Here is a 17,334-nt window from a genome sequence, read left to right as displayed (position 1 = left end):
GAACTCACAACATCCGGGTTGCTAGTCCAGTACGATAATCGATACACTACCGTACCCATATGGTCACTCTTGACATTGGTGTAGCCACCATTGATTCTGCAAAGTGACCTCAGGGATATATAACAAAGTAATTGCTCATTAAAAGGCATATAAAACAACTTTAGGAAGTGTACTTCACCAATGCCGTACGGCCAACCTACTGATGGCCAAACTGTGGTTGAACCTTTATTCCTTTGAGCTGGTTTACGTAAGATGGCTCATCACAGCCAAACTCTGGATTCATTTTTCTGATACATTGTTCTATACCAGGTGATGTTTTCCATGACATTTTATGATCAAATAAACACAGATTTGCTTATTACTAATCAAACGTGCTTGCCTGTTATGTAAGCTGATAAGATTTAAGGCAGTTTCGCTGATGTAATCCTGGCTGCTTTTTGAGCTGGTTTGGATGTTTAGGCTGATGTGAGGGTGCAGCTTTTTTTTGGATCTGATGCCCAATACGGAAGGTGCATCTGTTGTTTTTCAACCTTTAGATATTTTGCAATTTTCCTCCTTTTATGGGGATTTAAGTTTCAAAGTAAATTGTTCTGATATCAAATCCTCCCTGGTGTCCCTGTCACTGCCTGGTGCATCGCCTCCAAGTACAGGCTGGTGAAATTCCTCCTCTCCAGACAGTACATGTCCCCTATCTTCACAAACATCAGGGCTCCTGCTCTCTGGATTGTGATGTTGGCGTAACATGTAGCATTGAGACAGATAGATTACACATTTTCACCTCGTGCACTGGGACCACTCAAGTATCAGGGGCTTAGTTTCAGCATCTTGGATGCCGTGGTAGATCGCAGTGAGGATCTGACATGGTTTGCAGAATATCCATCATCAGCCAGGATTTTAAACCTGTGATGCCCCAGAAACGAGGTGTGTTTCACCTTTCTCAAAGACCTGTAGGAATGTGGATTCGCCGCGGGAATACATTGCCGGCTGGTATGGTGGGTGCTGACTCTCTGCTCGCCTTCAAGAGGGAACTGGACAGGTTCTTGACTGGGGCAGAGATCGCATCTTTTATTTTTTAAAATTTATTCGTTCATGGGATGTGGGCGTCGCTGGCGAGGCCAGCATTTATTGCCCATCCCTAATTGCCCTTGAGAAGGTGGTGGTGAGCCACCTTCTTGAACCGCTGCAGTCCGTGTGGTGACGGTTCTCCCACAGTGCTGTTCGGAAGGGAGTTCCAGGATTTTGACCCAGTGACGGTGAAGGAACGGTGACATATTTCCAAGTCGGGATGGTGTGTGACTTGGAGGGGAATGTGCAGGTGGTGTTGTTCCCATGTACCTGCTGCTCTTGTCCTTCTAGGTGGTAGAGGTCACAGGTTTGGGAGGTGCTGTCGAAGAAGCCTTGGCGAGTTGCTGCAGTGCATCCTGTGGATGGTACACACTGCAGCCACAGTGCGCCAGTGGTGAAGGGAAGTGACTTTACAGACAACACTCGGTCCATGTGATCTCTTGGACTGGTTTCGAATGCCTGAGGGGAGAGGAGAGAAATTTTTCAGAGTAGTTTTTCCCTTATTGGCTCTGGGTTTTCTCTCTGTTTTTTTTTGCCTCTCCCAGGAGATTACATGGCTGCGAGGGGGGCTTGGGGGAAGGAGGGAGGAAGTGTTTAGTCATGATGGTCCAGCCATCATGGTGTGGGGCAGGCTTGATGGACCAGCTGGTCCTTTTCTGCCTGTCAGTTTTGTATGTTCGTATGTAGATATGGGGAGGGAGCAGCAATATGGAATTGAGATAGAGGATCAGCCATGATCATATTGAATGGTGGAGCAGGCTCAAAGGGCCGAATGGCCTACTCCTGCTCCTATTTTCTATGTTTCTATGTTTCGAGAGTGACAGTCACAGTTGTCACTGAAATGCTGGACCAAATCTGGCTCCAGTAAAAGAAAAAAAGGAAGATTTGCATTTAACTAGCGTCTTTCACAACCTCAGAATGTCCCAAAGTGCTTTACAACTAATGAAGTACTTTTGAAGTGTAGTCACTGTTGTAACTTGGAGAACACGACAGCCAATTTGCGCACAGCAAGGTCCCACAAACAGCAATGAAATAGTGACCAGATAACCTGTTTTTAATGATGTTGGTTGAGGGATAAATATTGGCCAGAACACCTGAAGAACTCCCCTGCTCTTCTTCGGGATAGTGCCACAGGATCTTTTACGTCCACCTGAGAGGGCTGATAGAGCCTCAGTTTAACGTCTCATCCGAAAGACGGCATCTCCGACAGTGCAGCACTCCCTCAGTACTGCACTGAAGTGTCAGCCTGGATTATATGCTCAAGTCTTCGGAGTGGGACTTAAGCCCACAACCTTCAGACTCAAAGGCTACCCACTGAGCCACGACTGGACTTTGGACACACCATCCCAGAATTGTAGCCTATCGAATACGGTGTTATGTAATGGAGCACAGACCACCAAATGAGTACAGTTTATAGCACCTTGTAAAAACCCCTAAATTGTGGCTTCCTGTTGCTAATCAAATCCTTGTTTTCAAATCCCTCCACGGTCTCGCCCCTCCCCATCTCTGTGACTTCCTCCAGCCCTACAACCCTCCGAGATCTCTGCGCTCCTCCAATTCTGCGCCTCTTGCGCATCCCCGATTTTCATCGCTCCACCATTGGCGGCCGTGCCTTCATCTGCCTAAGGACCTAAGCTCTGGAATTCCCTCCCTAAACCTCTCCGCCTCTCTGCCCCTCTCTCCTTTACTTTAAAACCTACTCTTTGACCAAGCTTTTGGTCACCAGTCCTAATATCTCCTTATATGGCTTGGTGTCAAATTGTGTTTGATAACGCTTCTGTGAAGCGCCTTGGGATGTTTTACTCTGTTAAAGGCGCTATATAAATGCAAGTTGTTGTTGTTGTTGTTGCCGTCGTCGTCCGCCAAAGTTATGGTGGGACATTGGGGAACCGCTGCAGAAATTCTACCCCAGGCACCACACCATGTGGGGGTAAACTTTCAATTCAACCACCATTCCAAGTCATAGTTGTTGAGAATACAAACACCCTGCACTACCTCTTAGCAACGTAATCTTCCTTCAACTCTTAACACCATTGCTTCTTTCACCTGGCAGATTAAAGCTGATTGTCATGTGTATTAAAGGCAGCCCTGTGGGAGTGACACTGCAAACAAACCCAAAAAATACCTGCACACACCAGAAACTCAGAGGAATAATGAACTCAAAGCCCTTCGGCTAGTCTTTAGAAGTTGGCTTTTCGTAGCGGTTTTTGTCATGACCTCAAATTGACCCCAAAGGTTTACAAAGGCGATGGCCTCCTTACATTACACGGTGACTTAATCTGTAGATGAAGGCATCACCACATCCCTAATCATGCTCGTTGAGCCTTACAGATATCTTTACTGCTAAAACTGCTCCAGTTAAAGATCACTTGGAAACACAGTCTCGAGGGAGAGGTTTTGAGGCCTCCCGCTTGAGGGAAAATGGGATGGCGGAATGACTTAATGCTCCGTTCCCGCCAATGGTGTGGCCGTCTCTATTGTTCCCCGATGCCTACCGCTGAGCGCCCGCCGGAGTCAAGCGATAGACCCTTCTCATAGGCAAATTGGGGTGCGACGATGTACGCAGGACCGCCATTGCCTCTTTCGGACGGTACTGGGCGGCGTGTGCACAGGGCACATCCCACGCACACTGCACGTCCGACTCTCACCCATTATTGCAACCCTCACTGCCCCACACCTCACATCTTCCACACAACATTAGTGCTGTTCGACCATGACAGGCACATTCTCAACACAGCTTAGAAGGCTGTCACTAACACACGTTCTTCTTTCTTGCAGGAGAAGGTAGCATACAATAGGTGACCGGAGGAGGCCGAGACTCGAGGGAGACTTGCTGGCCAGCACGGGCAGGGGGAGAGTCATGGCCATGGCAAGTGCCAAAGCTGGAGGGTCTCTTCACACCTCACCCTCTTTCTCCCTTACTTCATTCTCACCCGCCACACACTCTGCCTGACTAACAGCAGCTACTCATCCCTCTTTGCTCTTATTGCCCACTAAAAGCTGACCCTTGTCCCTCTCTGTCAATTGTAAACAATTTTACAACACCAAGTTATAGTCCAACGATTTTATTTGAAATTTACAAGCTTTCGGAGGCTTCCTCCTTCCTCAGGTAAATGTCAGGAACTCCTCGAAGCCTCCTCTCTGTCACTTCAGGTGCTGAAAACGTTGGAGGCCCCTGTGTCATTTCAGGAATGATGTGGAGATGCCGGTGATGGACTGGGGTGGACAAATGTAAGGAGTCTTACAACACCAGGTTATAGTCCAACAGCTTTATTTAAAATCACAAGCTTTCGGAGATTATCTCCTTCGTCAGGTGACGAAGGAGGAAGCCTCCGAAAGCTTGTGATTTTAAATAAAGCTATTGGACTATAACCTGGTGTTGTAAGACTCCTTACATCATTTCAGGAAGAGGAGGGCAGCCTAACTGAAGGTGCAGCGTCACTCGATGTGACCCCAGCAAGCGCCAGCTTGGTTACTGGCACCATATGTACTTATGAGGGTAGTTTAGAGGAAGTATCTACACCTGGTGAATCACCGGCCACAGATATGCAGGAGCTAGGGCAGGGAGATAGGACAACACAGGGGCCAGCTCACATACTAGCTGTGCTGCGGAGGGCTTCGAGGGATACAGACTACCGAAGAAGGCAGATGAGCATACACCAGGAAATGCTGGGTGCACTGGGTAGCCTGCCAGCGAGCTTGCGTACAATGGCCGAGAGCATGGAGGGGGTCCAGCTCCCACTTGTGCCGGGGCTTCACGCAGCCCAGGGAGAGCGTTCTGTCCAACGTGGAGCAAGTGATCAGCTCCATGAACATGGCGGTGGGGCCCACCGTGATGGAGCCTCTGCTGCCAGCTTCCACGGCAGCTTCATACTGCTGCTACCTTGGCCCTGGGTGGGAGCGTCACACCACTCCTGCATTCAGTTCTCGCTAAGGCTCCGTGGGAGAGGTACCCACTGTCCTCTCTCAGGACGACAGCATTGCCTGCTCTCCCGCCAGCACTCCGCCAGTACCCTTTTCATTGCCACACAGCCAACTGGGCCTGACTGTCCCAGTCCCATGGTGAGATGGATGCAGTCTGCAGCCGGGCCCTCTGGACCCAGAGCCGCTCGAGTCCACCCTCCACTGCTGTCTGGAGAGTCCTCTGTGGAAGCTCAGGAGCCTTCTGACGCCCGATATCCGGCAGCCCCCAAACAGCCAATGAATAGTGTGGGTAGCACTGGCTTTACACTTGAGTCACGATAATGAGCAGGCACCACGAATAATACGTGTTTTGTGGAACAATGTTAACAGGCGGGTGCGGTGCGTGCCCGGCTTTGGGCAGCATCGAATGTCTAGCCCATTATACAAATGCAAATGCTTTCTTTTCACACTGTCAACAAGGTGAAGTGTGGAAAAGTCCCCATCATTACAAAAACAGAATGAAGGGACTAATTAAGCATGATTCCAAACTGAGTCCAGCTTATCCATTTGCCCGTACACTTTGAAACAGCAAGTGCGCCGATAGGGATTTGTGTATGTTTTAGTAACACTTTTCCCTCGCAGTGCAGCTTGTGCAGGGACGTAGAAGCAGGAGGAGGCCGTTTAGCTCCTAGAGCCTGTTCTGCCATTCAGTGAGATCATGACTGATCTGTGATCTAACGTCATGCCCTTAATACCTCTGGTTAACAAAAATAATTCCCATAATCTGACCACCTAGGTATAGATTGAAGCAAACGAGATAACTGATTACCAGTCGTAGATCTCCAGGAGAGCAGACCACCACCGCCAAGTTCTCTTGCTCAGCCATCTCTAGTCTCTCAGCCGGGGAGTGATCAGTGGCATCTTTTAAAGTTCAATCCTGGATGAGTTCAAAGACCTGTTTTTTTTATCTCTCTATTGATGTAAAGCTGAGTTGCATTTTCCCCCATCCTCCCCTCCCCCCTGTTGAACAAAGTCTACCATGGACAAATACAGTCTGCTTCATTCGATCAATGCTCTGTCATATTCCCAATTCTATTCCCAAAAGTTGGCTGATTTGGGATCACCAGAACCCCAAGTTGCTCACTGAGGACTTGTGGAAGGTTGCTCAGAAATATTACAATACTCTGCAACGTGGAGTGAGGGGGAATGGGTCTGTACCTGTAATTGACTCTACAGCGAGCTCCTGATTTCAATCACGCCACAGGCAGCAGTCGTCACATGGAAACCAGGCACAAGATGAAGGGGAGACGGGCGCAAAGGGTCCCTCAGTAAAGCCCACGCCTTTTTCAATAAAGACTTGCATTTACATAGCGCCTTTCACAACCTCAGGACGTCCCAAAGATTGTTACAGCCAATGAAGTGCTATTTTGAAGTGTAGTCACTGTACCAATGTAGGAAGGTATTATATAAATGCATGACTTTCCTTCCAGTCTAACTGTACATAGAATTACATAGACTCTACAGCACAGAAACAGGCCATTCGGCCCAACTGGTCTATGCCAGTGTTTATGCTACACACGAGCCTCCTCCAACCCCGCTTCATCTAACCCAATCAGCATATCCTCCTATTCCTTTCTCCCTCATGTACTTATCTAGCTTCCCCTTAAATGCTTCTATGCTATTCACCTCAAGTACTCCTTGTGGTAGCGAGTTCCACATTCTGACCACTCTTTGGGTAAAGAAGTTTCTCCTGAATTCCTTATTGGATCACAAAAGAACATAAGAAATAGGAGCAGGAGCAGGCCATACGGCCCCTCGAGCCTGTTCTGCCATTCAATCAGATCATGGCTGACTTTCTACCTCAACTCCACTTTCCCCCACTATCCCTATATCCCTTGATTCCCTTAGAATCGATCTCAGTTTTGAATATACCCAACAACTAAGCATCCACAGTAGAGAATTCCAAAGATTCACAACCCTCTGAGTGAAGAAATCTTTCCTCATCTTGGTCCTTAATGGCCGATTCCTTATCCTGAGACTATGACCCCTAGTTCTAGACTCTCCAGCCAGGGAAAAAAGCCTCTCAGCATCTACCCTGTCAAGCCCTCTAAGAATTTTATATGTTTCAATGAGATCACCTCTCATTCTTCTAAACTCCAGAGAACATAGGCCCATTCTACTCAATCTCTCCGAAAGGTCAACCCCCTCATCCCAGGAATCAATCTAGTGAACCTAAGGCAAGTATATCCTTCCTTAGATAAGGAGACTAAAACTGTACACAGTACTCCAGGTGTGGTCTCACCAAAGCCCTATATAATTGCAGCAAAACTTCCTTACTCTTATATACTCTAACCCCCTTGCAATAAAGGCTAACATACCATTTGCTTTCCTAATTGCTGTGATTCGTGTACAAGGACACCCGAATCCCTCTGAATACCAACATTTACTAGTCTCTCACCTTTTAAAAAATATTCTGCTTTTCTATTCTTCCTACCAAAGTGGATAATTTCACATTTCCCCACATTATACTCCATCTGCCACCTTCTTGCCCAATCACTTAACTGGTCGATATTCCTTTGCAGCTTCTTTGCATCCTCCTCACAACTTACTTTCCTACCTAGCTTTGTAGCGTCAGCAAACTTGGATATATTACACTAGGTCCCCTCATGTAAGTTATTGATATAGATTGTAAATAGCTGAGGCCCAAGCACTGATCCTTGCAGCACTCCACTAGTTACAGCCTGCCGACCTGAAAATGACTCATTTATTCCTACTCTCTGTTTTCTGTCCTCAACCAATCCCATGAGCACCAATCTTATGTAACAACCTTTTGTGTGGCACTTTATCGAATGCCTTTTGAAAATCCATGTATACTATACCCACTGGTTCCCCCTTATCTACCCTGCTAGTTACACCCTCAAAAAACTCTAATAGATTTGTCAAACACAATTTTTCTTTCATAAAACCGTATTGACTCCGCCGAATCATATTATGATTTTCTAAGTGCCCTGTTACAACGTCCTGAATAATAGATTCTAGCATTTTCCCGACAACTGATGTCAGCCTAACTGGCCTATAGTTCCCTGTTTTCCCTCTCCCTCCTTCTTGAATAGCGGGGTTACATTTGCTACCTTCCAATCCATGGGGACCGTTTTAGAATCTAGGGAATTCTGGAAGATCAAAACAAATGCATCCACTATCTCTGCAGCCACCTCTTTTAAAACCCTTGGTGAAGCCAATCAGTGTGAGAATCTCTCCAAGAGGCCACTGCTTGAGTTTCACACCATCTGCAGTGGAAACTCCAGCCTGCGTTTCAAAACACCCAGGCAGTCTGTCGGGCCGCATAAGGAAGCTCTGAAAACTTGTGAGAGAAGAGGCCTTCCTATCCATGTTCTGTTAATATTAAAAACTTGCTCAGAGAAGAATAGTGCTGGGTGCAAGTGAGTTGTCACTATAGACAGGACACTGGTCAGACTCAATTGCAGATGTCAGATACCAGAGTCAGGCTATTAGGTGCAGCAAAACCACAGCCAAAGAGTTAATAGTGGAATTCTTCAGGGATATTTCACAGCGCGCATTTATTTTTCCCGAATAACTGAAGGCAGGTTTTTCACGCCGTAAGAACCCAGTTACATTGGCTGACTGTCAATGATTACTGCCTTGGGGGGATTCTCACTTCGCTTGGCTTCACCAGACCCACTGGGGCTTTTTATACCCGAGTTGCACCGTGACTTTACCTGGAGATGAGCAGCCAAAACCACTTTGCGCCGATGTAAATTTGGAAGTACGGCTGTAATAATCGGAAATAGTAGGGAACCAAAAATCTAATGCGAGTGAGGAACTTAAAGTAAGTGTGGGAGGCCTGGGATTGTTGATAGATGAAAACAACTCAGTGTTGCCTAACTTTTTACGTGCTGTGTAGGTCAATGTTTACCCAGATTTGGAAAGTATTAAGCTGCAATCGTGCTGGCACGATTACATCATCTACTGGAAAAGAAGAGGCACGACACAGACATGAGTGGAATACAATAAAAAAAAATTACAGCAGCAGATCCAGATTTGACCCTGGTCCGCGCTGCATTAGCTGGTGTCAATCAGGGACTACAATTGGCTTCAGTAACCCTGGGTTGTGGAAGGGGCGAAATCAGTCGGAGAACAGTGAATAAATATTTGAAAGGAGAAAAACAAGCTTTGCTAAAACAAACACTGCTCAGCAGCAGAAGTGGAGAGTGCTGGCAAATTCAATATTTGACAGCTTTTTTTTTTGCCTCTCCCAGGAGATTACATGGCTATGAAGGGGGGGTGGGGGTAGGGAAGAAGTGTTTAGTCAGGATGCTCCAGCCATCATGGGGCGGGGTAGGCTTGATCAACCAGCTGGTCTTTTCCTGCCTGTCAATTTTGCAGGTTCGTAAAGGGGGATTGAGCGGTATGAGAGATAGGCTAATGTATGATATTTTGTAAACTTGAAGTATCAGTTAGCTACAGTAATATAATCCTCCCCAGAATATACTGCATGAAGGCGAGGCAATTGTTGCTTCCTGGTGATGGAAAGATTTTATATTTTTCCCCTCCAGTTTGGAAGGTGCTGATTTCTCTCGAGGTACCTATCCAGTGCCCCATGGCCTGTGACAAAGGAACAGGAGGAGGCCATTCAGCCCCTCGAGCCTGCTCCGCCATTGAATTAGATTATGGCTGATCTGTAGCTTAACTCCATCTATCCGCCTTGGTTCCGTAACCCTTAATACCCTTAACTAACAAAAATCTGTCAATCTCAGTTTTGAAATTTTCAATTGACCCCCAGCCCCAACAGCATTTTGGGGGAAGAGAATTCCAGATTTCCACTCCCCTTTGTGTGAAGAAGTGCTTCCTGACATCACCCCTGAACGGCCTAGCTCTAATTTTAAAGTTATGTCCCCTTGTTCTGGATTCTCCCACCAGAGGAAATAGTTTCTCCCTATCTACCCTATCAAATCCTTTAATCATATTAAACAACTCAATTAGTTCTCCCCTTAATATTCTATACACAAGGAATACAAGCCTAGTCTATGCAACTTGTCCTATTAATGTAACCCTTTCAGCCCCAGTATCATTCTAGTGAATCTGTGCTACGCTCCCTTTAGGGTGCGGTCAACCCAGTGAGTGTCAGCCAACTATGTGGTTTTCTTTCATCTTTCCTGGCCAACGTTTCTCTGCCAATTTTCTGCCTTTTCACTCCTTCCTTGAAGGTGTGAGCTCCTTCTTCAATATGTTCCCACTTGACATCTAATGATAACTCGCCCACATATCCATTACTCAGTTGTGAGCGTCGCCAAGTTCTAGGACGGGCCAAGGCCGAGCCTGACCACAGCCAGCATTCAGGAAAAGGAAATAAGAACAGAGAGTGCTGGAGATACTCAGCAAGCATCTGCGGAGAAAGAAACAGAGTTAACGTTTCAGCCTAGATTATGGGCTCACATCTCTGGAGTCAGGGCTTGAACCCACAACCTTCTGACTCAGAGGGGAGAGTGCTACCCACTGAGTCACATCAGTTCTGACGTAAGGTCACCGACCTGAAACGTTAACTCTGTTTCTCTCTCCACAGATGCTGCCCTCACTTGCTGAGCTTCTCCGGCATTTTCTGTTTTTATTTCAAATTTCCAGCATTTTGATTCAGGAAAAGGAAACCTGGCTGATTTTCTTCTCCTCTCTAGCTCGAGGTCTATTGTAGGTTTGGTGAGGTTTTTTTAAACCTTTTTGGTTTTCTATTCTTGCATTTATACCTATTCCTATTTCTACCCACCTAATTCAGGGATCAAACGTGAGGATTGTGCTGGTCTGTGTGTATCACTTCCACATCTGGCACAACTCAACCACTCCAGGATCTTGTGCAATTTTTAAATGATACAAGATTATCACCCCTCATTACAAGTAGCTATAAATAACAATTAAAACATAAGAAATGCATAACAGTTAGATGATTCTGAAAAGTAAATGACTAAACCTACCCATAAAAGGAATCACTTAACTGGAGAAGTGCCTGCGGGAAGTTTTTCTTACATGAGTGTGCCAGTTTTGCTGGCACAGAGTACCAGGCATGGCTCTGTGGGTAGCACTCTCCCCTCTGAGTCAGAAGGTTGTGGGTTCAAGTCCTGACTCCAGAGACATGAGCCCATAATCTAGGCTGACACTCCAGTGCCAGTACTGAGGGAGCGCTGCACTGTCGGTAGGTGCCGTCTTACGGATGAGGTGCTAAACCGAGGTCCTGTCTGCCCTCTCAGGTGGACATAAAAGATCCCACAGCACTATTTGAAGAGGAGCAGGGGAGTTCTCCCCAGTGTCCTGGCCAATATTTATCCCTTACCCAACAAACAAAGTTACTTGCATCTTAAGCTAGCTTTACAACGTGCAAAGTGAACAGTATATCACATTCGGATGGCCTAGGGGCAGATTTTTGTGGACGTATTGGATTACCTGGGCAGAGTGAATGCAGAAAAAACAGGTAGGGGATTGCTGCTCGTAAGTGACTCTACCTGATTTTCTGTGCATTTAAATGAATGTACAGAACAATGGAGCTTGTTCCCTTATGGACATGCATACCTTCCCACCTGATTCTCTGGTATTCGCTGCACCCAGGCAATCCGATCCCCCCCAGGTGCAGGACCAGGAAAATCCAGCCTTATATCTTTCCGGGATGTTTGTGACATGTTTACCTGGGGTCCGTCATGTGATATAGATTGCTTCAGTGCATTTATTGTTTAACAGCACTAAACAAATCTGTTACCTTTAGGCTGCAGCAAGAACACAATATACATGAGAAACTGCACGCCGGGTCCCAGATTATCCGTGATCAATGCAATGGATGTGGGGGGGTCTACTGGTGCTTGCTTTAGTAAATGATAACAAACAAAATGGCTAAAGGTGAAAACGTCAGGAATTACTGAGCACAAAATCTAGGCTGACACTCCACTGCAGTACTGAGGGAGTGCTGCTCTGTCGGAGGTGCTGTCTTTCAGATGAGACATTAAACAGAGGCCCTGTCTGCCCTCTGAGGTGGACATAAAAAAATCCAATGGCACTATTTGGAAGAAGAGCAGAGGAGTTCTCCCCGGTGTCCTGGCCAATATTTATTCCTCGACCAACATCACTAAAACAGATGATCTGGTCATTATCACATTGCTGTTTGTGGGATCTTGCTGTGCCCAATTTGGCTGTCGCGTTTCCTACATTACAACAGTGTCTACACTTCAAAAGTAATTCATTGGCTATAATGCGCTTTGGGACGTCCCGAGGTCATGAAAGGTGCTAATTAAAAGCAAGTTTTTATTTCTTATTGTAGGTAAGTTATAGAATGCTCTGATCAGGCCGCACACCATGAGCACTGTGTCCACTTCTGGTCACCAAGGCATTCAAATCCCACGGAAATAGTTCAGACAAGAGCCATGAGGCTGATTCCTACCATCAGAGAACTGAGTTCTCAGGAACAACTTGAGAGTAGGCAGTAAACACTGTGGAAAAGGCAGATGCAGAAAATGAGGACCATGAGGTAAGGGTACACAGGTTCAAACCAGTAAAAGGACAAATCAGGGCTGGTCTGGAAGAGTGTCTAATGCATGGAATGGACTTCTTAGTGGAGTGTAGTAGAGGCAAAAAAAAACCCTGGAATTACTTAAGAAACAATTAGATGCAATGATGAGGGGGAACTGTAGGTCTTTCTGAAAGGATGACTCAGATGGCCCTCCTCGTGTATTTTGGTTAAATTCCTATGGTGTGGCTCATTGTAAGACTTAAATTGCTTCGTAAACTTTTATGGCCCATTTAACCAACTGACATACCTTTGCTTTGGAATCAAGCCAAGTGTGCTAAAGTGAAACGTTAGTTCATGGCCCCGTTCACTCCTCAGTCGCTAACAGATGACCTAGTTAGTCTGACAGATGCAACAGAGAGCTTATCATATCTGTTACAAATCCAGGGGCAGCAATGAGATAGTCCCAAGTGAGCACCAATGTACCCTTGCATCTCCTCCGCCCCTATGTGTGAAACAAGGGACGAGATCAGAAATGCTTCAAATTTATATTTAGTTGTCAGGTTGTTGGCTAAACTGTAGTATTTGTAAACTTATTGCAGACAATGTTAGTTGGGAAACTTTACTCCTTTTGCAAGGGTATGGAGTGTCTCTTTAACTTTTCCCTACTTCCCTTCCTCCTCTACTGAATATCATAGTAGGTACAGCATAGATGGAGGCCATTCGGCCCGTCATGCCTGTGCTGGCTCTTTGAAAGAGCTATCCAATTAGCCCCATTCCCCCGCTCTTTCCCCATAGCCCTGTAATTTTTTTCCCTTCAAGTATTTATCCAATTCCCCTTTGAACGTTACTATTGAATCTGCTTCCACTGCCTTTTCAGGCAGTGCATTTCAGATCATAACTCGCTGCGTAAACAAACGTTTCCTCGTGTCGCCTCTGGCTCTTTTGTCGATCATCTTAAATCTGTGTCCTTTGGTTACCAAACCTTTTGCCACTGGAAACAGTTTCTCCTTATTCAATCTATCATAACCCTTCATGATTTTGAACACCTTAACCTTCTCTGCTCTAAGGAGAACAACACCAAGATGTTGCCTCTTTTCTGGTGTCTACTTTCATAGGCCCTTTGCCCTCTGGTATCTCAACCAGGTGGCCACTTAGAGCATAGACATTGAGGCCCTGAGATTCGGCAGACCCCTTTTAAGGAGGCAGGACTGTAGCGGGGTGGGACCTTCTCCTGCCGCTTTGCCCTGCTGCTGACCTGGTTCCAAATCATGGGGATGGGGTGGTTTAGATACTCAGGGCAGGCCCAACTGGGTTACCAACTCTGGTTGGCAGTATTCCTGGAGATTTCATCATATGGCCTCCCGCCCCCACGTTCCTGTCATTGGCCACCTGACATGTCAATCAATCCTCACAGGCACGCCTTCCCACTCTAATTGGAAAGTGAAACAGACTCTTTGTTAACCAACTGGATGGCTCTTGACTGTCACTAAGACGGCCTTTCTTCCCCTCTATTTCCTACATTTTAACAACTGATAAACAAAAGTATTTAAAGAAAATGAAAAAAAACCCTACAAATTTATTTATTGCCCCTATGATGTTTGTCCTGGGTTTTGCTCACAGCAGTGTCCTGCAGATTAATCTTCAATTCCTGGAGACTCCAGGACAAACCTGGAGGGTTGGCAACCCTGGCGTGCCATGCCTCAGGTACCTTGTTGATCCAAAGTTTGGAGCCTGATGTCCTTATGGGGCCGAAGATCGGACTCGGACAATAAAACTCCATTTTCCGCAGGTGCAGCACTCAGAAGGCAACCCATCTTTGTCCCTTAACTTCTTCAGGGCCCAGTGGGAGGCCCGCACGCAAATCCACTCCCGCTCTCGATAGGCATGTGATCCCGCTGGGCCTAACGGGGCGGGGGCGGGGGAGGGGGGGGGGAGGCGAGCTGGACGGAAATCCCCCGGGATAGGCTGGGAAACACCTCGCAGACGCGGCCCCCCCCCAAACTGTTGCTGGGATGTGAGGAGGTGGAGGGAAAGCACCAGGATATCCTTTGTAGGGCAAATGGGGCGGTAACTCATTGGACCCACATTCTGCCACAAATTTATACCCTCCCCACCCCCACCCGAATTGCCTCTCCTCGGCCCCTGGAGTGTCAGCTACTCAATGTCACTAACACAATCCTGATTTCGGACACAATGCTAATTCTCGATTGGCATTCTACTCCTACTCTTTTCAAACCTGGCCATGTCGTGCACTACCCGGCTTTGGACTCTCACCTGGATTTTATAACTTGAAACATACTACTACAGGTTCATCCTCGTATTAGTCAGAAAGCAGGGCACCCAGCCCATTGAGCAAAATGTGTAAGTCAACAACAAATGGGACACTCAATCTCAGGGAAAAAAAGATTAAGTATTGCTGCCACTAGGGTTTTATTCTCAAGTTGTGTTAAAATCTCCCTGCGGACATGCTTCACAGAACACAATTGAATGATTGAAAATGCTCAGCTTTGTTGGAAAGGGAGCACTTAGTTGCGTAGTCCCCGCCTCAGGGCAAGATGTTTTTGCCAGATTCACATCCAGAGAACACAGAGTTCAAAAGGAATGAAATCTGTGGGCAAATGGCAGAGGCAAGCTGCCTCCATCTCTTTCACGGCTGGCAAAGTGGATATTCTGTTGCCTTGAGATGCATGCAAGGAGGGGCTGTCCTATCTGATATTCCAAGGAAACCCTTCCCCATTCCTAAGAGGAGGTAACAGCTACCCTTGAACCCTGTCTACAATGCCTTCGTGAACCAGCAACAGATGCAGAAGAAGTTGAGACACTTTAATGAGTCTGGCAAAGTGAGGCTAACCGACAGTACTGTGCACCAGGTAGATGGACAACGCAAAATCGTTGAGCAGAAATTGATAGCCAAGTTCCGCACCCATGAGGACGGCCTCAACCGGGATCTTGGGTTCATGTCACGCTACACGTAACCCCACCAGCGGAAAAAAAAGTTATCTGTTTTTAATACAACTGGACATTCTCTCTCTCTCTGCCTTTCGGGTCTCTTTCTCTCTCTGGCTTTGTAATCTGACCCATTGTGTATTCAGTATACTGGGATGTAATGTTTTCCATGGCTAACCTGTCTGAACACCAACGACACCTTTGATTGCTATGATCGTCTCCCAGGCTAATATATGCTATGAGATTTTAGAAATCTTCACTCACTCACCTGACGAAGGAGGTAAGCTCCGAAAGCTTGTGATTTTCAAATAAAACCGTTGGACTATAACCTGGTGTTGTAAGATTCCTTACATTTGTCCACCCCAGTCCATCACCGGCATCTCCACATCGGGTAGATGGGCACAGGGCACAACCCGTTCAACCGCCCCGCTCAAAGATCTCGCACATGCACAAGTTTCTTTCATCGCATCTGATCCATACCCGTTCCTCAGCAAGGAAAACCATCAAGGTGCAAAGTGCAATTTAAGGTGTTGCCGTATGAGCATCTTCCATGGAGTTCCACACATCAAACCATTGCAACACGAACCGTTACCTTCTGACACCTAGGATAGACATTCACGTAGCACGTGACAGTCACATTGAGTTACATCGAAACTACAGCACAGAAACAGGCCATTCGTCCCAACTGGTCTATGCCGGCGTTTGTGCTCCACACGAGCCTCCTCCCTCCCGACTTCATCTCACCCTATCAGCATACCCTTCTATTCCTTTCTCCCTCATGTGCTTATCTAGCTTCCCCTTATATGCATCTGTGCTATTTGCCTCAACTACTCCTTGTGGTAGCGTGTTCCACATTCTTACCACTCTTGGGGTAAAGAAGTTTCTCCTGATTTCCTTATTGGATTTATTAGTGACTATTTTATATTTGTGACCTCTAGTTTTGGACTCCCCCACAAGTGGAAACATTTCTCTATGTCTACCCTATCAAACCCTTTCATTATCTTAAAGACCTCAGGCTTTGGAATGATCAAACATCTTACATTAAATATAACAAATATACAAATACGTCACAGGTGTTAATAGTTGTCAAGCTCAAAATGCTTGCTACTTCAATGAACAGCAGGCAACCAAAGCCATTCGGCAACATTTAGTGAAACAGCAGATCCTCGTCCTTTTCTTCTTCAAGTGGGTTCGCTGGTCACCCCTCAAACTTCTCTTCTCTTCTCTAGAGAAAAGAGCCCCAAAAGAGATATCAGTGACCCCCCCGCCCCCTGTATCTTGGGTATTGTGACAGTGTTGTGACGTTGAGCAGCCGTGTCATGAGACCATGCTGACCAACATAACAGTCAACCGTTTGGTCCATTTGAGTGCAGCACATTGCCTGATGTTGCAGTAATACCGGCAATGCCTCGATTTTAAAATTCTCATCCGTGTGTTCAAATCCCTCCATGGCCTCGCCCCTTCCCTATCTCTGTGACCTCCTCCAGCCCTACAACCCTCCGAGATCTCTGCGCTCCTCCAATTCTGGCCTCTTGCGCATCCCCGATTTCCTTCGCTGCACCATTGGCGGCCGTGCCTTCAGCTGCCTGGGCCCTAAGCTCTGGAATTCCCTCTTTCTCTCATCCTTTAAGTCGCTCCTTAAAACCTTCCTCTTTGATCAAGCTTTATGTGGCTCGGCATCAAATTTCTGTCTGATAATTCTCCTGTAAAATGCCTTGGGAGGTTTTACTATGTTAAAGGCACTATATAAATGCAAGTTGTTAAAATAGCCAACAATGAGACAAGAGCAGAACAACTGAACGTATCAACTTTGCCACCCAATGGCAGTGCCATCCCTATGTAGCAGATGGCAAAGCTCTGCCATGCTGACCTGGACCATGCCAAGTGGTCATCCTGGGACACGGGCAGGGCAAATG

At 46.6% G+C, this 17,334-nt stretch overlaps 1 protein-coding gene across 4 annotated transcripts in view; it reads right to left on the bottom strand.

Annotated features, from left to right (window-relative positions):
• The window catches only part of LOC137304816 (sorbitol dehydrogenase-like), a 62,292-nt gene that overhangs the window by 24,949 nt on the left and 20,009 nt on the right, over window positions 1-17,334 (bottom strand). Inside the window, exon 1 of one of the 4 annotated variants that reach the window (XM_067973546.1) lies at window positions 8,706-8,822. The exons of 2 other annotated variants lie outside the window; for them this stretch is intronic. Coding sequence is in view for 1 of the 2 variants with exons in the window: in XM_067973544.1 (XP_067829645.1) it covers window positions 5,798-5,854 (57 nt within the window). In the remaining variant the exon portion in view is untranslated. Of the gene's footprint in view, window positions 1-5,797; window positions 5,861-8,705; window positions 8,823-17,334 lie in introns of those variants that run through there. One more of the 4 variants, XM_067973544.1, reaches the window with a different exon arrangement.

The sequence above is a fragment of the Heptranchias perlo genome, chromosome 38, assembly GCF_035084215.1.
Source record: "Heptranchias perlo isolate sHepPer1 chromosome 38, sHepPer1.hap1, whole genome shotgun sequence".
In the NCBI taxonomy this organism is placed as follows: Eukaryota; Metazoa; Chordata; class Chondrichthyes; order Hexanchiformes; family Hexanchidae; genus Heptranchias; species Heptranchias perlo.
The sequence above is the reverse complement of the archived record's forward strand: the minus strand, read 5'-3'. Positions and strand labels throughout refer to the sequence as shown.